Below are 27,653 nucleotides of genomic sequence, written 5' to 3'. Positions count from 1 at the left end.
TGAGTCATCGATGTGTGTGTGTGTGTGTGCGCGCACACTGACCCCTTGACGCATGCGCAGTTTGTTTTTTGCTGCCATATGTGTTACAGATTGCAGATCTGTTTGGCAAGTGGAGTCGTGCAGTGGTGGGCAGCGGGGAACGTTTACTTGTGAATACAGCAATACAGCAGGGACAATGGGCAAAAAACAGAAGAATAAGAGCGAAGACAGGTAAACGAGAACGTAGCATTGGCGATATCAGCCTGAGGTATAGCGGTACAGCGTAGACAGTACATCGGAATGAGTTGGGTGCCCACATGAGTTAGTTTCTGTTCACTGTTCTAGGCCCATGTTCCGGGCAAAGTGGATATTCAACGGGTTTATGTTCATAATATGCGTTGTATGATTATTTTATAAGCGAGTAACAAGGTTAGTCTATGTACATATGTTTAGTATAACGCAACAACGAAATTTACAAAATCTAACATTAGCAGATGTTGCTCTGGGTGATAGGATAAATCAATTGATTTGAACGGTTTATTGATTGTGTGGACCGCACATTGTCGGTTCGCGTCAGTGGTTGCGTAGCAGAGGAGTGACAGTACTGTGACAGAATTCTGTTTGTCATTCTCGAAAGAGTGAACTCGCGCTCATGACACGAAACAGTAAGTGAACTGCGCGAGCCCCCCCCCCCCCCCCCCCCCCAAAAAAAAAAACCCAATACTGCATCATCATCCGTGTCTTCTTTGTGCTTGCACAGTGCACGTTGTTGTACAGTAATGTGCCATTTGTTAGAACAGGCAATATTGTAGCAGTTAAGCATTAATACGATTCATGGTACTTAGTGGCCCGTATCAATTGTTATTTATTTTTTTAGTTCATTTAAAAAAATAATAATAATAATAAGTTGGTATAAGCCTGATGTAGTATGAGATATTTTATTATTGTTTTATTATTAAAATAAGTAGGGTCGTCATTGTTATTCAATTCAAAACCTGTAAGAAAAGTAGTAGGTGGCAAGTGCAAACACGGTGGCCTGAATTGAACTGAATACTGTACCAACACAAGACGGACATACAACTATTTCACTTTATTACTTGGTAGAATGATAGACTGTGATAGGGTGCGCCTTCTAATTGCTTTTAAAAAGCAAAACTATCAGAAAAACAACCATGCCATGCTTCACAATCCAGTGCTGGCTGGGCCCCTGTGGTTCTTATTGTATTGTAGCTGTAGGTGGCTGATTTGGCAGCAGCCAGTACTTTTTAAGCAGGTCCAGCTGTATTTGATTTTGGAAGACAGCAAAGCGTACACAGTGATGTTGTTGCTTTAATCACATAGCAAGCCTAAAGGACAAGTAATGGCACCTACTTCATAACGAGAACAAAACGCCAAATGCAGCAAGTCCATCATTAAAAAAACAACAAAATACACAACAATGTGGTATTGCAACATTATTCATTACACTGCACATATGTGGTGGATCAGAAATACCACTGTCTTAACATTTCACCATAAACTATCGTCTATTTTAAATTAACACACGAGCACTGTATGTAAACAGTTTATCATCAATCTGAGTTTCTAAAGCAGTGTTAATGCTGAATATGTAATAGAAATGCTCTTTCTCTATTTATGTGACTTTTAGATTTTCCTGCAGGATACTTTGCAGTTTGAGAGTCTGGGAACATGCCTACCACAGATTTGCTGAACTAGTCACAGCATGTAAAGTTCTCTGCATATGTAACTCTCTTGATCTCCTTTGACAGTGAAAGGTGTTATTGAAGCATTGGTTTTCTGAGCGTCACTGGCCTTTTGGTGATTTTGTATTCTCTAGGGCTTACCACAAACATCATCCTTGCTCCCTTGTCCCACTGTTACAATCAGTCTTGCATAGTTTACAGAAAATATACCTTTTACCAGCTTTGCTTTAGATTATGTGAGCATATGTTGTTGTCCAAAAAGCTTGAAATTTGCATCTGTATTTAATGGGCGGGCTTATGGCATGCAAAGCCAGCATAGATGGTAAAGTATATGATTCAGAGCCTGCCTCGCGCACTCGACGCATGCCTGCCACAGGGCTCCCCAGGGCCCTAAACCCTGCTAGGTACAGACAGACATTGCAGTAACCACAGACCATATGTGACATTTGCAGAAATTAAAGGTTTGCTGACATAAAGGGGTTTAACAGTAGAATTTTGAGGAAAATGCAGGAGAAAATCTGCCCCAGGAGAAGTGTCCAAAAAAAGGGAGAGTCCCGACAAATAAGGGAGAGTTGACAGGTCTGTAAGGATAATAATATATATACTCTACTGCTGTCAAAATTGTGAAGAAACGGAGAAACACACGTGGATTTGTTCCAGACGGCAGAAAGGAAATGATATCGTGGGTTTTCTATTTGTCAATTCTTTTTGTTCAGTTTTCTAAATTGCTGCAGGCACTTTTCAGCTATTCCTTTTTTTTTTGTCTTGATTTAGGTTGTTGAACCTCAATATTTATTACTTTGTTGTGCCTCATAGTTTTCAGTTAAAGTCAGTGCTTAAAGTTTTGAATGATAAGCAGGTATTAACACATCACGTATCTGAGCTGTAGCAGGCCTATGTGGCTGAAGACCAGCCCTGTCTGCTTCAGCATGCTCACCTTAAAGTAGGTTGATTCTTCATTTCCAGCTGTCTCTTATGGGCTGGTGGAGAGGATGTAGGGCACTTGTCTTATGCGGCAAATCCAATGTCAGGATTCTCCTCGATAGCCCAAATATTGCTAATTTTAGTCTTGGTTGTTCAATGGTAGGAAGCCCAAAGTTCTGTGACCTCTACGGCTTGTTATCATTATCAAGATTTTTTTCAAGTAGGCATACTGTAGTGTTCTTTTTTGACCCATGTAATTAATATGCATACATTTCTGTCTATTTGAGTAAACTGCATCGCTCGTTTAGTCAAAGTACTAGAAAATGAGGTAATGTGCTGGGAAGGAGAACTACCAGAAGCATAAGGCATTTGTAATTCATTAACTTGCTTGTAGAGCAGAGTAGGGGGAGGGGTGTTTGGAGACTTAATCTGCTTTAAGTCTGTTTGCTTGAGCTAACAGTCTAATATAAAATATAGTTTTATCTAAAGGCTTGTTTTTAATATACTGTAAAAAAAAAAACTAAAGTGGGTAATCTTACTGTGGTGCAATAGTAAAATAATGATCCTCAGAAAATCATCATGAGAAAAATATATAATATATTATATGTATATAAATAATATAATTATGGCTGTCAAGAAACAATTTTTAATCATGGTTTTAATCACATATTTAATTGATACAGTTACTGCATCCCTCTCATTCAAATGTGTATTATTATTATTATTATTATTATTATTATTATTATTATTATTATTATCAACATCATCCAAAAAACATTGTATCAAAAAAAAAAAACTGTTCTTATTTGTGGATTCATTTTGTTGGCCTCTTTATGGTTTTATATTTATTTGCACAGAATTATATATAAAAACTCCAGCATTTGCTGCTAAATTGTTTGAGCTGCTCGTTTACAATGGAGTCAGTTTAATACTCGTCTTGCTGCATTTCAAATGATACTGAATATTTTCTTATCGGTTTCCTTTAAAGGGGTATTAAATACTTTTTTATATCTTCAAATATCTAAATAAAGCAAAATATTCACTGAGTAATGGATATATGTTCCTTAATTGTAATATCTTTTTAAAAATAAATTTGGTAATTGAAATAAAATTGAAAGTGGGTAGCTATCCACTTTGCAACAGCATTCCAGGGCGTCCCACTGAAAGTAGCCCCTCCACATACTACAAGTGTTATAACATACAAATAAATAACAAATACATAATCCATGGTGGAGCGGCACAAACATGTACAAGAATCCTTGTTATTATAAGCTGAATGAATTACGGTAAACTGAGAGGGTGAAGACAGGGCAATTAACATGTGCTAAAAAAATGAATCTTAAAATGAATGTCTTAATCGCAGAAGTTAACTGCGATTCACAGTTCTAATATTTTCAAGATAACAAATTAAGTACAATCATTTAGTAAACTTTTACCACGTTAATAAAATAAAAAGCTAAATACACAATTTCTAGTAATCTTAATAAAAAAGTGAACAAACTTATTACATTTTTTTAGTAGGCCTATTTGTTCAAGTACTGGCACCCCTGCTTTAGAGCTTGTGTCCTTCTTTTGCTTTTGTTGCAGCTTTCAGATGTTTATGATAACTGTTAATCAGTATGTGTCACGGATAGCTCCATGGTGACGTCAGGTCGGGAATCCACAACACACAGGCCTGCGAAGTCAGAAAAATGCATTGCTTGCACTTATATTATAAATGAATGAATAAAATTAAATGTTTTAACAAAACACAAACTTTTATAAACAAAATGGAACGGTAGCCAAAACAAATAGTCAAACAAACAGTGGACGATCCCAAACAAGAAGTATCGTGCTGGTCTTCCAGCATGCGTAGCAATTGTTATTATTTTCAATTATTTGTCCTCTCTCGCTCTCTCATTCTCCACTCGCCGACCACCCAACCCCAAAGGAGTGATCCATGCATATATATATATACACACACACACACACACACACACACAGCTGTACTGGGATTCAGTGGCTAATTAATCATTCCCTTGAATCCCAGCACGTGAACTGGAGCGTGTGTGGAGAGAAAACAGGAGGGGTCACAGGACTGAGCCTTGGGGGACGCCTGTAGAAACAGAGCAAGAGGCAGAGGGTGAGCCATGCCAGGACACCTGGTATGTGTGATCAGCGAGGTGGGAGGAGAACCAGGCAAGAGCAGTGCCGGAGTCCGAGGTCAGCGAGGGAGAACAGGAGAGTAGTGGTCAACTGTGTCAGAGGCATCAGAGAGGTCGAGGAGCATTAGGACAGAGGAGAGGGAGATGGCACGGGCTGAGAGAAGTCAGTGACGGAAAGAAGCGCAGTTTCAGCGGAGTGTGCAGAGCGAAAACTAGATTACAGGTGGTCAAACAGGGAATGTGTTGACAGGAAAGCAGAGAGCTGGCGATGTACCGCTCACTTGAGGGTTTTACAGAGGAAAGGGAGACAGGACGGCAGTTCTGGAGGGATGAGGTATCAAAGGAGGTATTTTTCAAGATGGGAATGGTGCAGGACTATGTGAAGGCAGAAGGGAAACAGACAATGAATGGAGAGGTGTTGAAAAGAGGAAGTGAAAGGGAGTAGGGCAGGGGCAGCAGCCTGGAAGAGGTGAGTGGGCAGGGGATGTAGGGCACCCATGGTGGGTTTATGTCTCTGGAGAAGGGAGCAAAGATTGGAGTCCAAGAGGGGTGAGAAGGAAGGTAGAATAGTAGAGGTATATATGTGGTTTACTGGACCAACATTGTGTTTGGAGCCACTCATTCAGACCAATAAATGTTGGTTCCATAAACTCTAGGGAGTGGTGTTTTCCAGTTCTGATGCAACCAATTGCAACAATATGGTGCAAGCGCCATATAAAAAGAGGGATTACTGTTTTCTTTATGTCTTAAAAGTTAACTCAGGTAGGAATATGGTCATCTTACTTTCTTAGTCGGTAACTTTCTGTTAATGAAAATATCTTTTAAATTAAATAAATAAATGAACAGACGTGTATATGGGATCACCTTTCTCCCAAATGTTATAACATTTTGGCAAAATTGTTTAATTTAGATGGTTGTTTAACAGTGAAGCTGGATCTGTAAACGATAGATCTGATGAAAGGACGCAGCTGGAGTCTAGTTCCTATTCAGTGTTGACAGCAGGCAGCTCAGAACTGTGCAGTGGTACACACTTGAGCCAGTACATTAACAGTGTCCCCATCACCAGTGCTGGAGAGAGTGCAGGACTGTGCAGTGCTGTGCTTGTGCAGAGATGGTGATAAGACCACTATTTTTTTCAAGTGTGTAGGCCTGGATTTTCAACAAGATATCATAAATATGATTATCGAGACGAAATTTTAAACTTAATTGCTTTACATTTTCTTCTTATCTTTACCATGCTTTATTAAGTTTAAGTTTTTACTTAATATAGTCTATGCAGCTTCAGAATAATTCTAGGCCTACACACTTGGAAAAAATATCTTAATTTGTTTGGTTCCCGACAGTCTTATCAGGCTGGTGGCAATTCAGCATTTCAGATCAGCATAGTTTAAATAAATAACACAGTACAATTAGTGTAAGGAATAATATTCAGAATTATGAGAGTGATTCAGAAATATATTGTGTAATGGTAGATGTGAAATATGTACTTTTTTTAAATTTATTTTTGCAAAGCTCATACTTTGTTGGGATTAAGTTGGATCCTCAAACATACACAAGCTGCATTCTGTACTCCATTAATGCATAGTGCACTTCCAAATTCTGCAGTTCAAAGCAGACATTTTAGTTGTCCTCACTGGTGCCGACAATGTTTTGCACATCCTAGGTTACCATGATATTTACTGGCATGTTGCCATCCTGAGAATTAACATTCCAGTCACGTATAGAATGGGAAAAATAAATCTTGTATATTAATTGTGGAATGATCCAGTGTTGGTTTTATTTTAATTTTTCCATTCTCCCCAGGGATCATGTAATTAATATTTTCTAATGGTTTTGTTTCCTAGTGCCAAAGATGACGTTGACATTGATGCCCTGGCTGCTGAAATAGAAGGGACAGGCACTGCCAAGGAGCAGGACTCTTCCAAATCTAAAGGCAAAAAGAAAAAAAACAAAAAGAACCAAGACTTTGAGTAAGTGTCTTTCAAATACGGGCGCCGTTATATCTTTGTCCATCCTCTGTCTGTGTTTTAAGAATGTTTTGTTTTGTTTTGTTTTTTCAGTGAGGATGCTATTCTTAAAGAGCTAGAAGAACTCAATTTAGAAAGTCAAAGTGCAAACCAAGTGACTGGCAAGGTATGCAATTCTTTGTCTAAAAACGCACTGGCAGGGGGCATAATTATCTATGGGTGGATCAGAGAGTCTTGTGTCACACAAATCTATTTAAATTCTTACATGTCATTTTAGTTTTTGTAAAATATTTCATCCATGTGAATTATTTATACATTTTGTTTCATTAACAAAAGGAAGAATATAACAAATACAATTGAAATGTTTTATCTCCCTAACAGATACACGAAAATAAAGATGAAGCTGAGCCTGTCCCTATTAGAGCTGAGAAAAGGAAAACCAGGAAAGGCAAGAAAGCAAGCTTTGAAGAAGACGAGGAAGATGAGCAAGGGGATGATGCCATGGAGAATGGTAAGAAAAACAAGAAGACTGCCAAACAGCCGCCAGTGGCAGCTGCTGCTTCTGCTTCCACCGCTACTGAAGATCCTTCCGAGGAGGAAGATGACTGCAAGGCTACAAAGAAAGGGAAAGGAGGGAAGAAGGCTGCCAGGAAACCGCTCTCTGAGGAGGATGAGGAGGAGGATCACAGTGCAAAAGGGGGAGCACGGGGAGGTACTGGTGGAGGCATTGGTGGTGACTGTCTGGTGGACAGCGGAGAGGAATCGGACGACTTCTCCCAGAGAGGGAAGGCACAACAGAAGAAACAGAAAGCCCAGGCTGGTGGCGGTGCAGCTGTTAAGGCAGATAGTGGTGGCGAGGAAGACGATGGTTCCTTCAAGATGAAGACTGCAGCGCAGAAGAAAGCGGAGAAGAAGGAACGCGATCGCAAGAAGAAGGAGGAGGAGAAGAGCAAGCAGAAGAAGCAGAAGGAAAAGGAGAAAGGGAAAGAGAAAGAAGTGGGTGTGGAGGCACCCAATAAAGCTGAGACAGAGGGAGCCGCCAGAGCTGAGCCCAAAAAGCTAGAGACGACAGCTTCTGAGGATAAGGAGGGAGGAGAGGATGCTGCAGCAGGAGGAGGTAAGCTGGCTGAGTAGTGTCTTGGTTTGATTATTATTTCAAAAGTATGTGATTCAGTTACAGGCCTTATCCTATATAACTAGGGTTTGCATTTTTAGTTTTTTATTTTTTGTTTAGTTTTTTTTTTTTTTTTTTCTGTTTTTTTATTATTTGGCAAAATAATATTTCATTTATATTTATATATTTCAATATTTTCATGGTCATTTTCAGTTATGAAAAATAAATACTACTCAAAGGCATACATTTTCTTTATTAAATTGCATGTACTATTAGGGTTGGATGATAATGACATTTTCAGCTATCGATTTATCATCTGTAAATTATCACGATAATCATGATTTATCTGAAAAAATATATATATATTTTAAACTCTTGTAATTTATGCTTGAGCAGCATGACAACTGCCAGTCTTTCACTGAGTTTAGTAGAAAAAAAAACTAGACAGTGTATGCAGAGTTTTCACATTTCTGGTAGGTGCCCAGAACAAACTAAAACTATATATATAACTAACATGTTGTAGTTGGAAACCATGGTGAAGCCGCTGTTCAGATACAGTGTGATTTATAATGAGGAGGCTCTGTGTTGTATCTTGAGAAAAATCTCTATAAAAATGTCTTCAAATTTTATATGCATTTTGATTTGGTGTATATTTTTGTGGGGTATTTTGTATACATTTTTTAAAATTTGCAGCTGATGATAATGATGGGGACAAGAAGAAAAAGGATAAAAAGAAAAAGAAAGGGGAGAAGGAGGAGAAGGTGAAGAAGAAAGGGCCGAGCAAGGCTACGGTGATAGCCATGCAGGAGGCCCTCGCTCGCATGAAGGAGGAGGAAGAGCAGGCGAAGCAAGAGGAGGAGGAGCACCTGCGGAGACTCGAGGAACTGGAAGCTCAGCGTCTGGAGCAGGTGAGGACATGCTTATAAAAGCACACACACCAATGAAGCAGTGTCCTTCGTTTCAGGAACATGTGCTTCTTTTTTATATTTGCAAACTTTTAGTTTTTTAGTCCACTTGTTCTATTTTATATGGTACAGCAGAAAACAAATACTGTTGGATGGCACCTTTTTTAATATTCCCCTAAAAAACTGTGGCTTTTGATCATCCCTTCACATTCTCATCATGTGTTTCAGTTCCCTGGTGCTCTCTTAACAGTAGAGCACTAGCTAGCGAACGGCCCTTTTTATTCCATGAGTTTCAGCTAAGGTGGAATGTTAATGCAACTTGTCATGTCCAACTTGTAGGAACGGCTCGAACAAGAAAGGAAGGAAAAGAAGAAACAAAAAGAGAAGGAAAGGAAGGAGCGCTTAAAGAAGGAAGGGAAGCTGTTGACCAAAACTCAAAAGGAAGCCCGGGCCAGGGCGGAGGCCACACTGAAGCTCCTCCAGGCTCAAGGTATGCTGGCTGCTGAAATCAGGATACCTGCCCATGTGCAATTAAATTTTTAATGCTCCCACTATCACCATCAGTTTTACAGTAAGGCATCATTGTTCAACTGTGTTCATTCACCATTTAGCCTTCTGTGCACTTTAATATTCCACATAGTAGTTTTTAATATCGATAGGAACACAGTGAGAATGCTAATCTATGCCTGGCTTGTCTTTCTGTTTCCTGAGGTACCAAATATACTGACTATAGTATATTAATAATTCAAGCATCAAGAGTTAGTGTGCATGCATGTTAAAAAGCACAAAGTCCCTTGCTGGAGAGAGCATGCCTGCTCCATTGAACCAATTAGTCCTTCTGAAAAGCTTTTGCATTTCTGCTGTCTTAAAGGGCTTATACTAGACCTGCGTGATGTAAATATGAAACCATCTTATTGTTGGATTTTTTTCAGTTGGTTACTTCAAAGAATTTTATGCTGGTCAATATTATGTTTTCTGAAAAAGTAAAGTAATTGGGAATTAATCTACATATTGCTATTTGTAGTCTCACCATGTAAACATCCACCCAGCTGACCATTTGGGTGATTGTTTCTAGGTGTTGAGGTGCCATCCAAAGATTCAGTGCCAAAAAAAAAGCCAGTTTATGGAGACAAGAAGAAGAAGAAACCACAGCAACAGATCCAAGAAGGTAAGACTTCTTTGTGTTTAAGTAACATTTAGAATGAGTCATACAACATAGCAAAATATGGGCATGGAACAGTAATTTGCTTTTTAAAACATGAGTCAAACTATATCAATGCCATGCAAGGTGTTGGTTTCTTCATTTTTACCCTCTTAAAAAAAAAATCCATGGCAAGCTCAACCAGCATGGCTATCATAGCATACTTCAAAGGCATGCCATTCCATCAGGATTTTATTGGGCAGTCCTTCATCCTTCAGCAAGATATTGACCCCAAACACACCTCAAAGTTCTGCAAGAACTGTCTGGCGAAGAAGGAAAGTGAAAGACAACTCAATCTAGTGACCTGGCCTGCCCAGTCTCCAGACCTCAATCCTATAGAACTTGTATGGGACGAACTGGACAAAAGTCAAAGCAAAGCTACCCTCAAGTGCCCTACATCTCTGGGAATTGCTGCAGAAGAGCTGGGAAGACATGTGGGTGATTTTCTGCTGAAACTTGCTAACCGAATGCCTCGTGTTTGTGAGGCTGTTATAAAGGCAAAGGGTGGCTATTTTGAGGATTGCAAGATTGAGACAGTTCTCAATTTTCTTGAACATTGCTTTGATACTCCTTATGTTTTGTTTTATATATTGTAACGTGTTTTCATTTTCAAGTATTGAAACGTATACGACGTAAAACATTGTCAATTATGAAAAAAAAACTAGTTTCCAGCAAGTGTACTCAATATAATTCTTCACGATTTTAAATTGTATCTGCAGTCAACTCTTTAATTGGTTTGAATAAGCAGCCCTAATTTATATTTACAAGGTGTTTAATATGTTACAGATAATAGTACTTTGGTCAACAAATCACTAATCTGTATTGGTTCTTGTGCCAAATGGTTTGTATTAGTTAGCGTCTACTGACATTGTATAGCTGACACCATTAAAGACGTTACTGATTACTGTAGTTATAATTTGCTGCTTGCTTTCTTTTCAGAACAAATGGAAGTGACATCCCCAACTGCAGAAACAATATCAATAGAGACCACCGCTGAAGTGAAGCAAACCGAGGAAGGTTTGCAATTTAAGACTATTTGAATGAAACATATCTTTAAAAGCATTCTCATTTCCAGTAAAATAAAATGCTGAATGTTTTAATAACCCATATAATGTTCAAGTAGATGTCAAACGTATATATTGTATAGGCCTCTGAGAGAATTAGGTTTGTGTTCCTTACCGTATTTCTTACAAACACACTATAAAAATGGCCAGCATTGTTGAACTGCGCTATAGAAATGAGGTTAATTTGCAGGGTCTCGCCAGTGGCAGTTAAATATTGTTTTCGCTGCACTTTTTTGTATATTCTTGTTCTTTGTTGAATTCTTCTCTGTCCTGAGTTGACCTTAGTATAAATCTATTTTAAGGTGGTTGTTGTTTTTCTTTTTTTTTAATTTATTTTCAGGTTATTTAGTTCTTATTAACAGTTTGTGTTAGGGTTACCTCGCTCAAACGTGAAATATGGGAGATATATATTTTAAGTTATTATTTGGACCCTATGGGGCTTTTGCATCAGTTATGTGGAACTAGTGACTTTGTTTTTGTTTCCTTTTAGGTAGTTGTCAGGCACCCATCCTGTTACACTATAATTCTAGTCCAGGTAGCCTGCTTGAATTCCCCAAATTGCTTTAGGTTTTGGGTCCGTATGGACCTTATGCGTAGTGTATCGGCAGGCCCTACCTTCTTGCATGAATATCTCAGGCACTGTAATAGCTTCCTGGTTCAAGGCTTGTTTGAAAGTACAGATTTTGAGCTTTCCAATCATGTATGTCCTGAACACATGTTCCTAAATGAAACTACAGCAAACTGAAAGTAAGGCTTGAGTTATGTGTCACAAGTCAGCTCCTAACTTTCTTTTGTTGCCTATTGCTCGGTCACTTCCACAGTTAGCATTCCAGTTTCAGCGTCATTTAACAGTGCAGGCTTTGTGCTTTCTATTGATGCCAGGCATGCCTGTATGAGTACTTTGTACCACCCCCTCATTCAGTGCTGTGATGTGCAGCAGATCGGTAGGTGTGTTCGAGTGCTTGTAACTCAAATGGAAAGAGCTAGGAACACAGTCAATATGAAAGAGCTATCTAATGAGGGGCTTTCCAGTGATACCTCATGTGCCCATGACATGTTCCTAGAATAAATTACAGTGTCCAGAATACAGTGGTGCCTTCACTTGCTAGGAGACATCTGTGCGCATTGGGCGTCTTATCCATTTTGCATAGCATAAACAACACATACCAAATGATAAGGGAAAGCAAAATAGTGTTCATATAAACATTTTCATTCATTCATTTACTCCAGTTGTTAGTTATATGTTGTTTTACTGCTGGGGTCCGGTTGGTCTCCAGGTTACCATGAAAGTCAGTTTTGCGATGTGTCCTTATGAGGGTTAAGTATATGAAAAACAGACTATTTTTCAATTGTAAATTTATTTTAAAACCATTGGCTAGCAGTTTTATAGAATTGGTATTTTTTCACCAATAAGATAGTTGTTGTCTTTCCAGTTAAAGAACAGAAGCCAGATGCAGACCTGGATGACTGGGAAGCTATGGCCAGTGATGAAGAAAAAGAAAAGCAGAAAGGTGAGTTCCTCAAATGATTGGACAGTCTTGCTTGAGCTTTTCAAGCGGAACATGTCTACCCCACTGTAGTTATCTTGTAAACAGAGGGTGTTTGTCAATTTCTCTGTCGTTTTAGACTTAGCGAAGGTCCTTCTGTAACACAAATTATTGAGTGCGTTATAATCTGGTTGTAATTTGCAGCCACTTTGCAATAATGCAAAGTATACCAACTACACAAGTACAAAACCTCATATTAATCAAACAATCTGTCAGTTTAACAGAACCAATGTTTTAACCGTATTGTTTGGCAGAGATGAAGAAGGTCCACATTGAGGTGAAGGAAAAAGCAGGAGAACACAATGAGGATGAGGAGAGTGATGAAGAAGCAGATGATGAGGAGGAGGAAGATGATGAGGAAGAGAGTGAGGAGGAGGAGGAGGAGGAGGAGGAGGAAGAGAAGGCCTCTGATGACACATCGCAGCAGCAGCAGCAGCAGCAGCAGCATCCTCCGGCTGGAAAGAGTCTTCCGAATAAAAGGCCCAGCAAAGACCTGAGCTCCGAGTCTGAAACAGAGAGTGACTCTGACGATGGGCGCACCAAAGAGGAGCGGCTTTACGATAAAGCCAAGAAACGAATTGAGGTACCCTTGTGTCTTGTGTATATCTTTCTTTCCGGGGTTTAGTGGGAGTGCTTTTCTGTAAATGTTTGTTACGCTTGGGTTTTTAGTTAATGAGACCCTATGTCCAATTGTGATGAAACTTGGTTGCTGGTATGTTCTGTCCTCCGATTGGTTAGGTGGGTTAAGGATATAAATCTCCAGAACTTAAATCTGACTTAAAGCTGTTTTAAATTGTTTCTGTGATGCTTGGTTTTATCATGCTTCTACAACTGCTAATCTGCCTTTTTTATACCTTTTAGAAACGGCGTGCTGAAAATATAAAAAATATCAATACAGAGAAACTGCGATCTCCAGTCATTTGTGTACTTGGACATGTAGATACAGGGAAAACAAAGATTCTAGATAAGGTATGTACAGGTTTTAGAGGATGTATTCTGTTATAAATAACTATGTAGTGTTTCCAAGCTTCTCAGTAAATATGTCTGTTTAGCATCTAATATGTTAAGTTCCCTGACCTGAACACCACCTGCTATCCAGTTTTGGGCCTTTCTCACGTATCCAGCCTAGGCCTCCATAGGTCAAAGGCATTATTAGTCAACAGACATTGCAGCAAACAAAAGGGTATTGGCAGGCGCTCTTCGGCTCTACAAAACAGACTGTGGCTGCTTCAAATGTAACTTAAAATTTTAACATTGCAGCGTCCACTCTGAGCATAACGCTGTATACAGCACTTAATAAACTGAATGGATGTTGCTTCTAATGATAATTAAGAATCCCTGTAAGGGGAGTTTGTATGAGGTTGTAAACCTGCTGCTGCACCCACTACTGCTAGTATTTAGTAACTCATTTAAGATAGCAACATTACATTTTTAGTGCAATGGAGACTTCTAAAACAAAATCTAACAGCACCCTTCACCTTGACCTGTGGTTGGATACAGAGATACGAGACTCTGGGCACTTTCACACCTAGTTCACTTGACCCTTTGATGCGGATTGAAGTGTGGTTCGATTCAGCTGGAGTGATATGTGAAACCTCTTGAGAACCACATGAATCGCACTAGGATGCGCATCAAACCAAGTGAGCTGAGATCACTTGAAATGGTGGTCTCGGTTCACTTGGAAGGGGACTCTACATTTGCCATTTTGCTCCTTTTTAACTTTTTCCTATTTGAATGTACCAAACGTACTCCAGTTCACTTGGAAACGAACTGCTCCAAACAGTGAAGCAAATTATGGAAGAGACGTACTTCAGCAAACACCAAAGAAAATGTCTCGCCACTGTCACACATACGCAAGCAGGGCTTGTCAAAAACATGTCTTCACGAGGAATGACTTGGGGTACTGTCAAAATTGAGGCTTTACTAGAAAAATAAACAGATCAGTATATACAAGAACATCACACAAAATCATGAAAGCATTTTCTATTTTTTCTCAGTGCTGTATAAAAGTGAAAAAAAAGTGTTTCTTCAGCAAATTATTTGATGATATAAGCACCAATAAACCAAAAAACACTGACAGCAACAGAGCTACAGAATGGTGGAAAACGGTTTTCCAGAGAGAACTTCCGCTCTAGTGATCAGCAAGAGAGCCTAGTCTGGAGGAAGCTGCAAGTGAACCAAACAAACACATGTAAATTCACTTTAAAAGAAACTCAAGTTTGCTTGAATTTTTCTAGCGAAGCAAATTAATATGATCCTTACCTAATATGAATTCCATGTGAAGCTGCATAGACACAGTACGCCGTGAGCTATTGTCTTAATGCAGGGGTTCTCAAACTGGGGGTCGCAGGAATGTCTGACGGGGGGCACAAATTATTTGGTAGATGTTGTCATGTTGAAATATGATGAAAAATATATTGAGGTTTACATATGATAGACCTGTGACTAACCTGCAAGCACAGTGTGTTCTTTCTGGTGAAATAGATGCTTGTGAAAGTATGAAGCATCATTTAGAAACAAAGCATTTTTTCCCCAGAGGAAGTTAGCAAATCTGAAAAAACAACAGGATGTCATTTTTCAAGCAAGCAGTATGAATAATAAAGTGATCCGAGAATTCTACATGGTGGCTTTAAGGATAGCCAAAAGTAGAAAGCCCCACACCATTGCTGAATCACTGTAGCCACATGTCCTACCGACATGGCATCTATTATACTGGGACCTGATTCCGTGAGTAAATTAAAAGTTATACCCCTTTCAAACGATTCGGTTGCAGGACGCCTTCATGAAATGGCTGCTGACATTCGTGGACCTGTACCTGTACCAGTGTTCTCCAGGCTATAAGATGCATCCTGCACTCCACGCGGAGTGTCCTTACTGGATGCGCCACTCAGGAGCCCCGTGATTTTAAATGTTTTGAAATCATACATTTGTTTAAAACTTTAGCTGTGTATGTTTCAGTTTTCCTTGCATGGAAATTGGGTAGCATGAGTTGTTCAACTTCAGACAGAGGAGGTCCCAGACTGAAGAAGTTTGACAATCCCTCTCTTAATGTTTGGTGCACAGCTGTATTCTTTTATTTTATTAAGTTCCATTACCAGTGTTAGTGGACTCTTTCTCTTCCACATCGGTTTAGCCTTGTGTCAGCAAGTGGGCTTAAATGTTTTCTTCTCTTTCAGCTGCGACACACGAATGTGCAGGATGGTGAAGCGGGTGGCATCACTCAGCAGATTGGTGCCACCAACGTCCCTCTAGAGACTATTATTGACCAGATAAAGATGGTAAAAAATGTAAGTAATGTCTTTTATATGCACTCAATAATTTACAAAATTATATTTGGTTTTTGTATACATGTGCACCAATGTAGAACTACTTACAAGCCACTGGAAGTGGAACAACCAGCAGAAGTTGTGAGCACTGAGCAGTTGCTCCAACATTGCTGTTCAATGGTGTATTATATGAAATATCTTACATGGCTGCTGTTATTAATGAACTGTTGATACTTTAGCACAATAAATTGAAGGATAACCCTTAACCCTGCTTGTAGTTTGACGCAGAGAATATCAAGATTCCAGGGATGTTGATCATCGATACCCCAGGACACGAATCTTTCAGGTATTGTGTATGTTGTGTTTTTTGATGAAATTATTTTTGGATCTTGCAAAATACTGAATTCCAATACAGTATACAGTATGCACCTTTTGCTTTAAATCTTATTAATATTAATAGTAAATATGGTGATAAAAACTGAAAACAAATTACTATACTAAAATTTGGAATTATAACTGATAAGCATTTTCTGAAATGCATGTGTCAGTGTTCCAAGGCTCTAGAATTGAAATGCACACTGGGAGCTCCCGTTTACGGTCGGCAGTAGAATACTCTGGACTCGAACTGGCGACCTCCAGTCTATAGGGGGCATCCTGCACTCCACTCGGAGTGCCTTTACCAGATGCGCCACTCTGGAGCCCCCAAACAAAAATAAATGAATGCTAAATACACCTTTTTAAATTGTATAAAAGCCACAAACATTTTAGTTTTGCTTTTGTAAAAAAAAAAATCTAAAATAAATGGTGGAACAGACAAATGTCTTGAAACATTTTGTGTTGTGTATGGCACTGCTTGGTTTTGTCAGTTAATGTGTGTTGTTGTTTTTGCACCTTTCAGCAATTTGAGGAACAGAGGGAGTTCACTGTGTGACATCGCTATCCTGGTGGTGGACATTATGCACGGTCTGGAGCCTCAAACACTAGAGTCTATAAACCTGTTAAAGGAGAAGAAATGCCCCTTCATAGTAGCGCTTAATAAGGTCTGTGTGTATTTAAAGCGAATGGCTGGTATGTGTTACAAAATCCACCCATATATTTTGCTAGTTGATCCTCTTTATTGTGTTGGGTAATGTAGAGGAGCTAAAATAAGGTGTGTTTTTTCTTCTTTAGAAATACAGTGCTGAAATGATTGTCCATTAGAAATTGCCCATTTCACTGCCATATTGTTTTAACCTTGCTAGTGGGCTTCAGCACTATACTTCTGCCCCCCTCACCCCCAGTAAAAACACAAACACCTGCTCTGCAATTGCTTCATCGGGAAATTGCTATCCTCTAACACTGGAACTACCGGGCATACACATATAGCACGAACTACCGTAGCGGTCTTTTTAACTGCTAAACTAAAATGCGTATAAAACTACTGCAGCGTCGCACGCTAGGAAACTGTTCTGTGTTAAACAAAAGCAGAAGTACAGATAGGACTACCAAACGCAATCATTTTGATGTGTGTTTTTTTTTTTTTTTTTTTTTTTGTAAACAATACAGTAAACGCAGATGTAATGTCAGACAACACACAGTTTTACATTATTGGGGAAAAATACACGTATACAAAACTAACATATATGATTGACAAAAAAATGTTTTAGATGTTTTCATTTGCTTTAAGTATAATACCACTTAACCTCCATATGCTTCTGGATATACTTAGATACGTGATTTGTTTTGTAGTTCAGTCTAGTTAATAATGGGCCGCGGTATCTTATAGCATGCACTTTTTAGAAGCTACACCCGGACATTCACGAAAACCTGTTGTCAAAGCAGTGTGTTTATTTTAACATACCAAACAGTGGTTACCTGCAATTCCAATTTTCCCTCTTATATTTTCCCATTGCGCTGCTTATCATAAAGAACAGACAACTGAATTTTATACAACTGTCTTCTGTTTACCCGTGTTTCATTTTGTGCCTGAGTTTGACTCTGGTCTGTTCAATGGTAGCTTCTGTCTCCAGTCTTGCAATAGCTGGTTTGCTACACTGTTGCTCCGTAACTTTATTTTTGTTTTGCAATGTGAACATGCACAACAGGACTGCATTAAAAAAGTGCTTTATTAACACGTTCAAACGCTCAAAGGATGGAACTTACAACTGTTCAAAAGATGGAAAGGTAAAAAAAATGTGCATTGTTCAAATGTTCAAAAGATGGAACATGCAAGCAACACAGACATGATGATTCTGTACATGTGCCGTGCACTTGCCACACGCCGCCGTATTGCATGCAGTACAGCTGTCACGTGTCTTGTTCCCCTGGCACTGGCGTCACTTGCGTTTTGCAGGACAGTCACCGACTGCTGTAGGGTCTGCTACACGCTTTGTCGACCTCTGTCTAAGGTAGGTAACGGCTGCCTTTCCGGGTGGTAACAAAAAACACGCATTTGTGTTTGTGTCCCAAAATTTCTGCAACTTCGTTCTCACTGTAACTGTCACTATTACTAACCTCACTGTGATCAGTCATTTTCATCACTGTCTTGATCTGGTACTTTGAGATGTTTTAATACAAATATTTAGGAAAAGTCAAAAAAGCATAAGTGCCTAGTTGCCAAATCAGTGGAGAAAAATGCATTTAAAAAACTTGATCGGTCAAAATGGTAGTTCTAGTGTTAGAGCGATGTAATTTCTAAGTGATCTGTTCATTTAATAATCATAGCAATAATACAAATGGGTTTTTTTTTCCTATAGCTCCTTGTGGGGTAAATTAACGTAACATTTTATTTCAAAGTACTTTGTCTAGCTCGGTTTGTTTATAATTGCAAATTTTGTTTTAATCTGTATAGAGCTTGGGGTCGTTTGCAAACATTAAAGTTTGTGGTGTCTTCTTCAGATTGACAGGTTGTATGACTGGAAGAAAAGCCCAGAAACTGATTTGGTTACCACGTTGAAAAAACAAAAGAAAAATACAAAGGATGAATTTGACGAACGAGCCAAAGCAGTAATATTGGAGTTTGCCCAACAGGTTTGATGCATTTAATTTAATCCAGAATAACAGGATTAAGGAAGCTGTCGTGGTTCTTTCTAGCTTCATTGCTAATGTCCCTTTGGTAGCGCCCTGCTGTAAATTGTGGCCTGACCATTAACATTGAAACTCTCCAACAGGAGGTGGTTTTCTGTCCGCAGGCTCGGGGGTCGCATGGCGAGGATCCCAGGGGCACAGTCAGAGACGGGAGTAACTCCGTACCTAGGGCCTTATTTCCTTCACTTGTCCATTGTTCTATTTTTGGAACACTCGCTGCCTCACTTTTTCTCTGGGACCCCTCTGACATTGATGTTTTTAAACTAACATGCCAGAAAATGTCCAGATAAATACCAAAACGCTTTTTAACCACGTAGGGGAATCTGTAACGTTTGCATCCAAATTGTGCAAGATTTATTCAAACATTGATTTAAGACTGAAAAGAATATCATCAGTGTTATTGACTTCATCACTGTAGTACGAGATACTAGTTAAAAAATATGGGGCAGGTATTTGTGCCCATTGATGTGGGGAAAAAATAGGTGAGGCGTCAAAACATAACAATAGGAAGGGAAGACTGTATAATTGCGCCCCACTAGAAACCACTATTGAGCAGATCAAGGTGATGGGTCTTTTTTCAGTACTGTTTAAAAGTGTATATAACAACTTTTTTTTTTTTTAATTTAGATAATATTTTATTGGACCAAAAGTACAGGACTAGAACTCAAGTTTTCAAGATGAAAGTGTATTGTGGAACAATTCACTGTAGTAGCATTATAGCATACTGTTTTGCGTTAGTTGTTTTAAAATATTTTAAAACCTTGGTTTATGACCCATTGTTCTCAGCGATTGATCTCAGGTAGTTGTGCGCATTTGTTTTTAGGGTCTGAATGCAGCTTTGTTCCATGAAAATAAAGACCCTCGCACCTTTGTGTCTCTCGTGCCCACATCTGCACACACCGGGGATGGAATGGGCAACCTGATTGCCCTGCTGGTAGAACTAACCCAGACCATGCTAAGTAAGAGACTGGCACACTGCGATGAGCTGAGGGCTCAGGTTATGGAGGTATGTACAACCCATTTACATAGAGAAAAAGTTTGGATCAGTATACTGTAGCAACAAAAAAATCTATATTTGTTTAAACACAAATTCACCAGTAAATATCTCTTGTTACATTAACAACACATTTATTTATTTATTTGTTTTTGCTGACCTTTTGGATGATCTAGTCTTTATTATTGGTTGGCCACTGGAATAGGAACAATAATCCTTATGAACAGTAATACTTATGATCTTTAATGAATAAAATAGAAAAAGGGTATCCATGAGTAAAACAAAATAACATTTTTAGCCTAACAGACGTTTTGACATTTTGTGTGATAGTCTAAAGTTCTTTAGTTTTCAAAAATAGCACACCTAACGATATTAGCATTCGGTACACAGTTACATGCAAATAAAAAGCTTATGGGTTGACTGAAGTAGTGGACTAGATGGATCCCATAGGAAGTAGAACGAAGGCTATAATTCCCACAAACTGGGCAGAACAGCCGCATCTATCCAAGAAGGCTGAGAGTGATTTGCATCTCATTTAAACTTTAGTTTTATTGTCTACCAATCAGCTGCTGCCCTTCTAGACATCAAATAAAATATTCAAACCAGGCAAAAGTTATTTGATGCATATTCCTCTAATGTAGCACCGTACAAGTAGAATAACACATGTAGGGGTTATTCTACTCATGTAGGCATCTTGAAATCCACAGAGCCTGTTTCGTAGTCAGTATCAGCCTTTCCTGTCTCGCAGGTGAAGGCCCTCCCGGGAATGGGAACCACGATTGATGTCATTTTGATCAACGGCTCCTTGAGGGAAGGAGAAACCATTATTGTTCCTGGGGTGGAAGGGCCGATCGTCACCCAGATTAGAGGGCTGCTGCTACCCCCACCGCTTAAAGAACTGCGTGTCAAGGTGTGAGAAGCTTTTTTACATTACTGTTTATACAAGTAGAGACACATTATCTGTCTCCACACTGTAAGATTTAACACAGTTTGAATTGTATGAGGCCGGGAAACGTAAGGTCAACTTTTTATATGTTTGGTAGCAGTAGTTTTACAACCTTACTGTATACGTTGGACGAACCTCATAGTGTATGGAAGTTCAAGATAAGTTCTGTACATTGCAGGCAATGCAACCTATAAGACAAACTAGGGTGGGAGAAAATAAATGTTTTTTTTGAGGAATAATTTCAAAATCTGGCATGGCTAGGCTTGCCATTCAGAATGGGTTTTAATGGTTTTATTAGTGCTCTTTTTGCTGGCTATTGGATATGATTATCTAAGCACTGTGATCTGATATTTCAGAACCAGTATGAGAAGCACAAAGAGGTGTGCACTGCACAGGGAGTGAAGATCCTGGGAAAGGACCTGGAAAAGACCCTTGCTGGGTTGCCTTTGTTGGTTGCTTACAAAGAGGACGAGATCCCTGTACTGAGGGTAGGTCACTGCAGTTAACTATATTATCCCTCCCAGAGAGTGCGTGGGTTAGGAATACAGTACTAACAGTTATTTTGCCTGACCTGTTTCACAGTCATGTGTAACAATGACTGTAGTAAAATGTGCAGCATATTTTTAGTTGAAATTGGCTGATAGGCCAAGTCAACCCTAAAAGATGGCCCTCCTCTGAAATCTTGAAACTGGTTGAACAAGGAAATGCTAAGATGTGACCGTTAACTGACAGGGAATGTTTAACACATTTTATTATTGCAAGGCAATTTACATACTATCTTTGTTTTCTATGGGATTAGAAATATGGTATTAATCTTGCCGTTTTCTCCTGTCTGTTACTGGTATTTCCATTCAAGTGTGGCTTCATTTCTCCATGCACTTTTATATTTAAAAAAAAAACTAAACTAAAAACTTCTTTGTGCATAAGACAGTAGCTTCCCTCAGTAAATAAATGGCACATATCTGACTCTTTTTGTATTGGTGTAGAAGCATTAAAGAGCTAGTGAAAAGTTAGGCTTTAAATTATTTTATTTATCCATTTCTATGATGATTTCTATTCCAAAATTGTTTATTTTTTTTCCCATAGTTTCTTGAGTAGCTCGAGGCTGAATTGTCCTCCTATGTAGTGTTTGTTAAAATGGCTTTTGAAAGTACAGTATCCCCTTTTTGATGTGACCGTTGAGACTCAGATTCAATCCCTTAGATTGTGGAGGCCATCTGAAGATCGTCTGGTATCTGCTCGGTCTTGTCTTGGTGGCCGTGATATCTGCTGTAAAATATAGCATCAGCTTAAACTAAGCCGTTGCTTTAAAGTTAATTTCTCAGTTTTTCGTTTTAGGATGAACTCATCCGTGAACTGAAACAAACCTTAAATTCCATCAAACTAGAGGAGAAGGGAGTCTACGTACAAGCGTCCACCCTGGGCTCCTTGGAAGCATTGCTGGAATTCCTGAGGACTTCAAAAGTGCCAGTAAGTATTGCTATGAAAAAGAAATTATTAACATTCTCATACATACAGATGCACAGAGACAAACGCATGTTGCAGCTTTAAAAACAGAAGACTACTTTCTTGTTTTTTTTTATGTTGGTGTTTTACAATGAATTATCATATACTGTAAAATCAAGGTTCACATAATGTGCCAGAGGAATGAGGATAAAGATTTGACTTGGGATGATTTATTTATTTTTTAATCTCATACTGCAATATTTTATTATGCTAACGTATGTGTATATCTGTCAGATTATATAATCATTCAATTTTACTGAGCTGTTTACCTGTCTTTTAAAGTATGCTGGAATTAACATTGGTCCTGTCCACAAGAAAGATGTCATGAAGGCATCAGCTATGTTGGAGCACGATCTGCAGTAAGTATTACAAGAAAATATTATGGATTTTAAAGCAGAAATGTTAAAAAGCACCTAAAAAGGTTTGGATCAATAGAATAGACCCAAATTTTGTCTCGCTGCTAAAAAGTGCTAGAAAAACATGTGATGCATAAATTGAATATTACATTGGATGATTTTAAATGGCACATAATTCCGTCCAGAGTTATTGAAGAAAGAATTACTCTAACTTGGTTCCTTTTGTTTCGTGTTGCAGGTATGCAGTGATTCTTGCTTTCGATGTCAAGATCGAGCGAGATTCCCAGGAGCTGGCTGACTCTCTAGGCGTCCGCATCTTCAGCGCAGAAATTATCTACCACTTATTTGACGCTTTTACAAAATACAGGGAAGATTATAAGAAGCAGAAACAGGATGAATTTAAGTAAGGGGCTTTGTTTATTTGTTTACATGTCTAAATGCAAATTAGTTGTTGAAGGCAGTAAAGGTGTCTGTCACTTACCTTTCATTAATGTCTTCTCTTTATTCTGAAAGTCTGTCTACTGACTTCCTTTGCTGTTCAAGTACTCTTTGCTAAGAATCTTTTATTTTAATATAATTCTAGGCACATTGCAGTGTTCCCTTGTAAGATTCGTATTCTGCCTCAGTTCATATTTAACTCCAGAGATCCCATAGTGATGGGGGTGAACATAGAAGCCGGGGTACTTCGACAAGGAACTCTACTCTGTGTGCCAAGTAAAGGGGTAAGTCAGGCGCCCATTTCTGGGGATGAACTGGTTAACTGTTTTTGTTTGGTTCTGTGTTTTTACTTTGTTTCTTTAAAAAAAAAAAAAAAAAAAGACATTGGCTGCTAAAATGAGAACAGTCATGCCTGTCACAACACTAGAAAATGTGTTATGCTTAAAGAGTTAAGGCTGGTTCATACTTATGTGGCAGATGAATGGATACATCCACTGCAGACAGCTATAAAAGCTGAGCAGCTTTACTCTGACCATGCAGTAAATGTTGACATTTTTCAACATTATCTGACCTTATGCGATTTCAGGTCACAGACGCATGAGAAAAGGTTGTATGAATTTCCAAAAAAAGACACACATCGCAAGAGTGCGGATGGCGTAATTCTGACCTGTCGCACAGACTAGAAATGATGTCGGTCTGAAGTATGAACCAAACTTGCATTTAATTGAAATTGCATTTTCATGGCATTAACTTGTACTGTGGTGGTCTTTTTCCAGTTTGTGGAAATTGGAATTGTTACAAGCATTGAAATCAATCACAAGACGGTGGATAGTGCGAAGAAAGGCCAGGAGATCTGTATAAAAGTAGATCCCATCCCTGGAGAGTCGCCCAAAATGTTTGGACGACATTTTGAAGCTACTGACATCATCGTTAGCAAGGTAATAGTAATAATGGTAACAACAGGAGAAATCTAAACATTGAAGAACTGTATAAAAGTAGATCCCATCCCTGGAGAGTCGCCCAAAATGTTTGGACGACATTTTGAAGCTACTGACATCATCGTTAGCAAGGTAATAGTAATAAGGAGGCCATTTAAGAACATAAGAACATAAGAAAGTTTACAAACCCATTCGGCCCATCTTGCTCGTTTGGTTGTTAGTAGCTTATTGATCCCAGAATCTCATCAAGCAGCTTCTTGAAGGATCCCAGGGTGTCAGCTTCAACAACATTACTGGGGAGTTGATTCCAGACCCTCACAATTCTCTGTGTAAAAAAGTGTCTCCTATTTTCTGTTCTGAATGCCCCTTTTTCTAAACTCCATTTGTGACCCCTGGTCCTTGTTTCTTTTTTCAGGCTGAAAAAGTCCCTTGGGTCGACACTGTCAATACCTTTTAGAATTTTGAATGCTTGAATTAGGTCGCCACGTAGTCTTCTTTGTTCAAGACTGAACAGATTCAATTCTTTTAGCCTGTCTGCATATGACATGCCTTTTAAGCCCGGAATAATTCTGGTCGCTCTTCTTTGCACTCTTTCTAGAGCAGCAATATCTTTTTTATAGCGAGGTGACCAGAACTGCACACAATATTCAAGAGAGGTCTAGTGCATTGTACAGTTTTAACATTACTTCCCTTGATTTAAATTCAACACTTTTCACAATGTATCCGAGCATCTTGTTAGCCTTTTTTATAGCTTCCCCACATTGTCTAGATGAAGACATTTCTGAGTCAACAAAAACTCCTAGGTCTTTTTCATAGATTCCTTCTCCAATTTCAATATCTCCCATATGATATTTATTCAGTCGTCATGATTCTAGGCCCTGGCACTATCTCTATGAAAACATTGATTGCTTCAGTCGTCATGATTCTAGGCCCTGGCACTATACGTGATTGCAGGCTTTACCTACTTTTAATTAAAATTAATATGTGACCATCCTGCAACTTATCCATCTCCACCATCATTTTAGTGGCATGTTTTAGTTTAAATAACATTACAATAATTAGCAATTTAATTTCAAAACACACTTATTATGTAGTGGTGTGTTGTTGCTATAGTTTCAACATTCAAACTGTATATTTTTTGTTCCTCATCCTCTTTCAGATAACCCGACAGTCCATTGACGCCTTGAAGGACTGGTTTAGGGACGAGATGACGAAATCTGACTGGCAGCTTATTATGGAGCTGAAGAAGACTTTTGAAATTATCTAATGCTGGAGCGAAACACCCGGCGGACTACTGAGAAGCAGAAATCTGTAGGGGTTAAAAGCATGTCGTTCAAGAAAAAGAAATGTTTTCTGTGAGAAACCAAACCTATTTCCACTGTTTTGGCAGTGATCTGTTTTACAACATACACACAATTCCAACGTGCCTGTTTATTATATATATTTTTTCCCCCTAACAAATGGCTGCTGTTTTAAGGTACTCTCCCATTATGTGGACTGCTGTTGCGGCAGATGGAGTCAAAACTGTGTTAATTTTTAGCTGTATAAAATGAAAACTTCAGTTCAGTTGTGAAGTTTCTGTATGCACAATTCTCCTTCTGACATGGGGCGGAACAACCATCAGATTTGTTTTTTTCCAACCACTCTACCCTGTTCCGATAGCTTTTTATAGTGGACTAATTAGGTAAGAAGGCATTCCCACTTGGTTTTCAAATTAAAAAAAAAAAAAATACTAGTTTCAAAATGCACATTTCAGTAGCGTTTTGTCTCTTGTACAGTTGTTGATTAAAAGAAACCCGACTAATTATTAAAATCAAGAACAAAACAAACTTCCTGCCTTCGGTTCCTAAAATATTGATCAAGCTTTTAATTCTACTTCTTTAAACCATGAAATGTTTCCAATTTAAAATGTATCAAATGCATATGCCCACATCTGTTGCCACCAGGGTTAAATTTCAATGTCACGAGTCTTAAAGAAAAAAAAAAATCTGCAAAGTGAAAGAGCAGTCGATAATTAATTGCAAAGTATTTTTCTGTTGTCAGAAACTTTTTGGTATGGAGTGTATGCTTGGTGAAAAAACTGGAAACTAAAAAAGAAAGGCCAGTGATCTGGGTCTCTCGGAGACACTGGTGTCTCTTCTTCTACAGCAAGCCTGAGTAGATCATTCTATTAGATATATATATATATATATATATATATATATATATATATATATATATATATATATATATATAGATATATATATATCTCATAATTACTTACAACAGTCTTATGAAAGTAAATTACATTTTTTTCAATCGTCTACCCTACAGTACGGGGTTCTCAACTTCAGAGCATTGTTTGGGAAAATGATTGTTAACAGGTATGAGTTGTTACTGCCATATAAAATTCTAACACTAAAGTATGTTGGTAGTGGTTTAGTTATTCGTTACTGTCAATAGCTACAGTGTGCTACAGGTTATATGCCAGGCCTCGGTGGAGTGTCATCCCCACACATTTCATTCCCCTTCAAGTACTCAAGGAAAGGGTTGCCATACTGCAGAGTTCTCCAGCCCTATCAGCCATACTATGTCTTATATATTCCACATGGAGGAAGCTGGTTAGTTCCCTCATCCATGTGTCAAAATTTCGGTTTCAATGTTTTAGCAGTAATCATCCCATATAATCACAGTACTTTGTTCCTGTTTATTTTTGCTTAAGGTAAGCTCTGAGCATCCCAGTATAGCTGTCTCTGGGTCAGCAGGGAAGTCCCATTGATATATCGCTGATTAGCACCCAGATGTATCTGGCCGGAATCCATCAACCTTAGGGCATGTCCAGAGGAAATCAAAGGGAACATTCGGTGTAGTTTTGTTTAAGTATAATTAAGCCTATGCATCACCTTGAATTGGATTAATTGATGTCTAGTGTGTTTGTTTCAGGCCCTTCTCACACACCAGATGCCCCACCACATCCTCCCACATGCTTTTTCGTAGAGATTAAAGAGTTACCTATTTGTTAGGAAAATAATTTGTAGAAAAGCATACAGTTTTTTTTTTTTTTTTCATCGGTTAGTAAAATTCGTTATTTGTAAATATTGGAAGAAATGGGCTGCAGACCAGTTGTATTTTTTTTTCCCCAGCTGGTCAAACGAGGATATTGATCTTTTAAAAGTAGTGATTCCCCCTGTTCTCCATGTCTTAAAAACAGCATCTGACTGAGATGGGAGGAAAGCATGATTGAAACATACTGGGCTGTGAACTGACGTATCTGGTAATTTAAGAACCACCTGTACCTGTTTACATGTCCTCAGTGACTTGTGTAGCACAAACCGGAGAGGCCATGCTGCTAGTTTACCAGAGCTCTTAAATTGGCTGCCCAATAAGAACACTGGAAATATGGTAGCCCCAGATCCCACACATCTGCACAGATTTATTTTAGTTATTCTGTTCACCTTAAATCCCCAAATGAATGGCATTACTATATAATCTACAGTTTTAAAAAGTGATTGATTGTGGTCAAGAAAATTGGTCAATTCTGGAAGAGATTTAGCAGTCTTGGTAGAGAGACAATTTTTACACGTCCTATCAGAGAGAGAGGTAGTATTCGCTACTT

General features: G+C 38.6%; 1 protein-coding gene across 4 annotated transcripts; it reads left to right on the top strand.

The window, feature by feature from the left end:
• The first annotated feature begins 62 nt into the window (after positions 1 to 62).
• LOC121327717 (eukaryotic translation initiation factor 5B-like) lies at positions 63 to 25,773 on the top strand. 4 transcript variants are annotated; one of them, XM_041271868.1, is made up of 25 exons: positions 63 to 210; positions 6,595 to 6,720; positions 6,811 to 6,883; positions 7,099 to 7,834; positions 8,525 to 8,739; positions 9,076 to 9,226; positions 9,812 to 9,904; positions 10,877 to 10,954; positions 12,420 to 12,512; positions 12,803 to 13,131; positions 13,410 to 13,517; positions 15,725 to 15,835; positions 16,093 to 16,160; positions 16,713 to 16,854; positions 18,692 to 18,823; positions 19,704 to 19,886; positions 20,623 to 20,784; positions 21,177 to 21,308; positions 22,159 to 22,290; positions 22,609 to 22,685; positions 22,921 to 23,085; positions 23,266 to 23,404; positions 23,897 to 23,987; positions 24,120 to 24,190; positions 25,218 to 25,773. In XM_041271868.1, exons 1-25 carry the CDS (start codon positions 176 to 178, stop codon positions 25,323 to 25,325), a joined length of 3,750 nt encoding a protein of 1,249 aa, XP_041127802.1. In that variant the 5' UTR covers positions 63 to 175; the 3' UTR covers positions 25,326 to 25,773. The 4 variants fall into 4 exon arrangements, with proteins under 4 accessions (XP_041127802.1, XP_041127801.1, XP_041127803.1 ...); XM_041271869.1 differs by having other exon boundaries at positions 64 to 210; positions 12,435 to 12,512; XM_041271867.1 differs by lacking the exon at positions 24,120 to 24,190 and having other exon boundaries at positions 23,897 to 24,058.
• Positions 25,774 to 27,653: the final 1,880 nt, after the last annotated feature.

This window comes from Polyodon spathula, chromosome 15 (genome assembly GCF_017654505.1).
Source record: "Polyodon spathula isolate WHYD16114869_AA chromosome 15, ASM1765450v1, whole genome shotgun sequence".
NCBI classification, from domain to species: domain Eukaryota; kingdom Metazoa; phylum Chordata; class Actinopteri; order Acipenseriformes; family Polyodontidae; genus Polyodon; species Polyodon spathula.
Note: the sequence above shows the minus strand (reverse complement) of the source record. Positions and strands in the feature narration are given on the sequence as shown.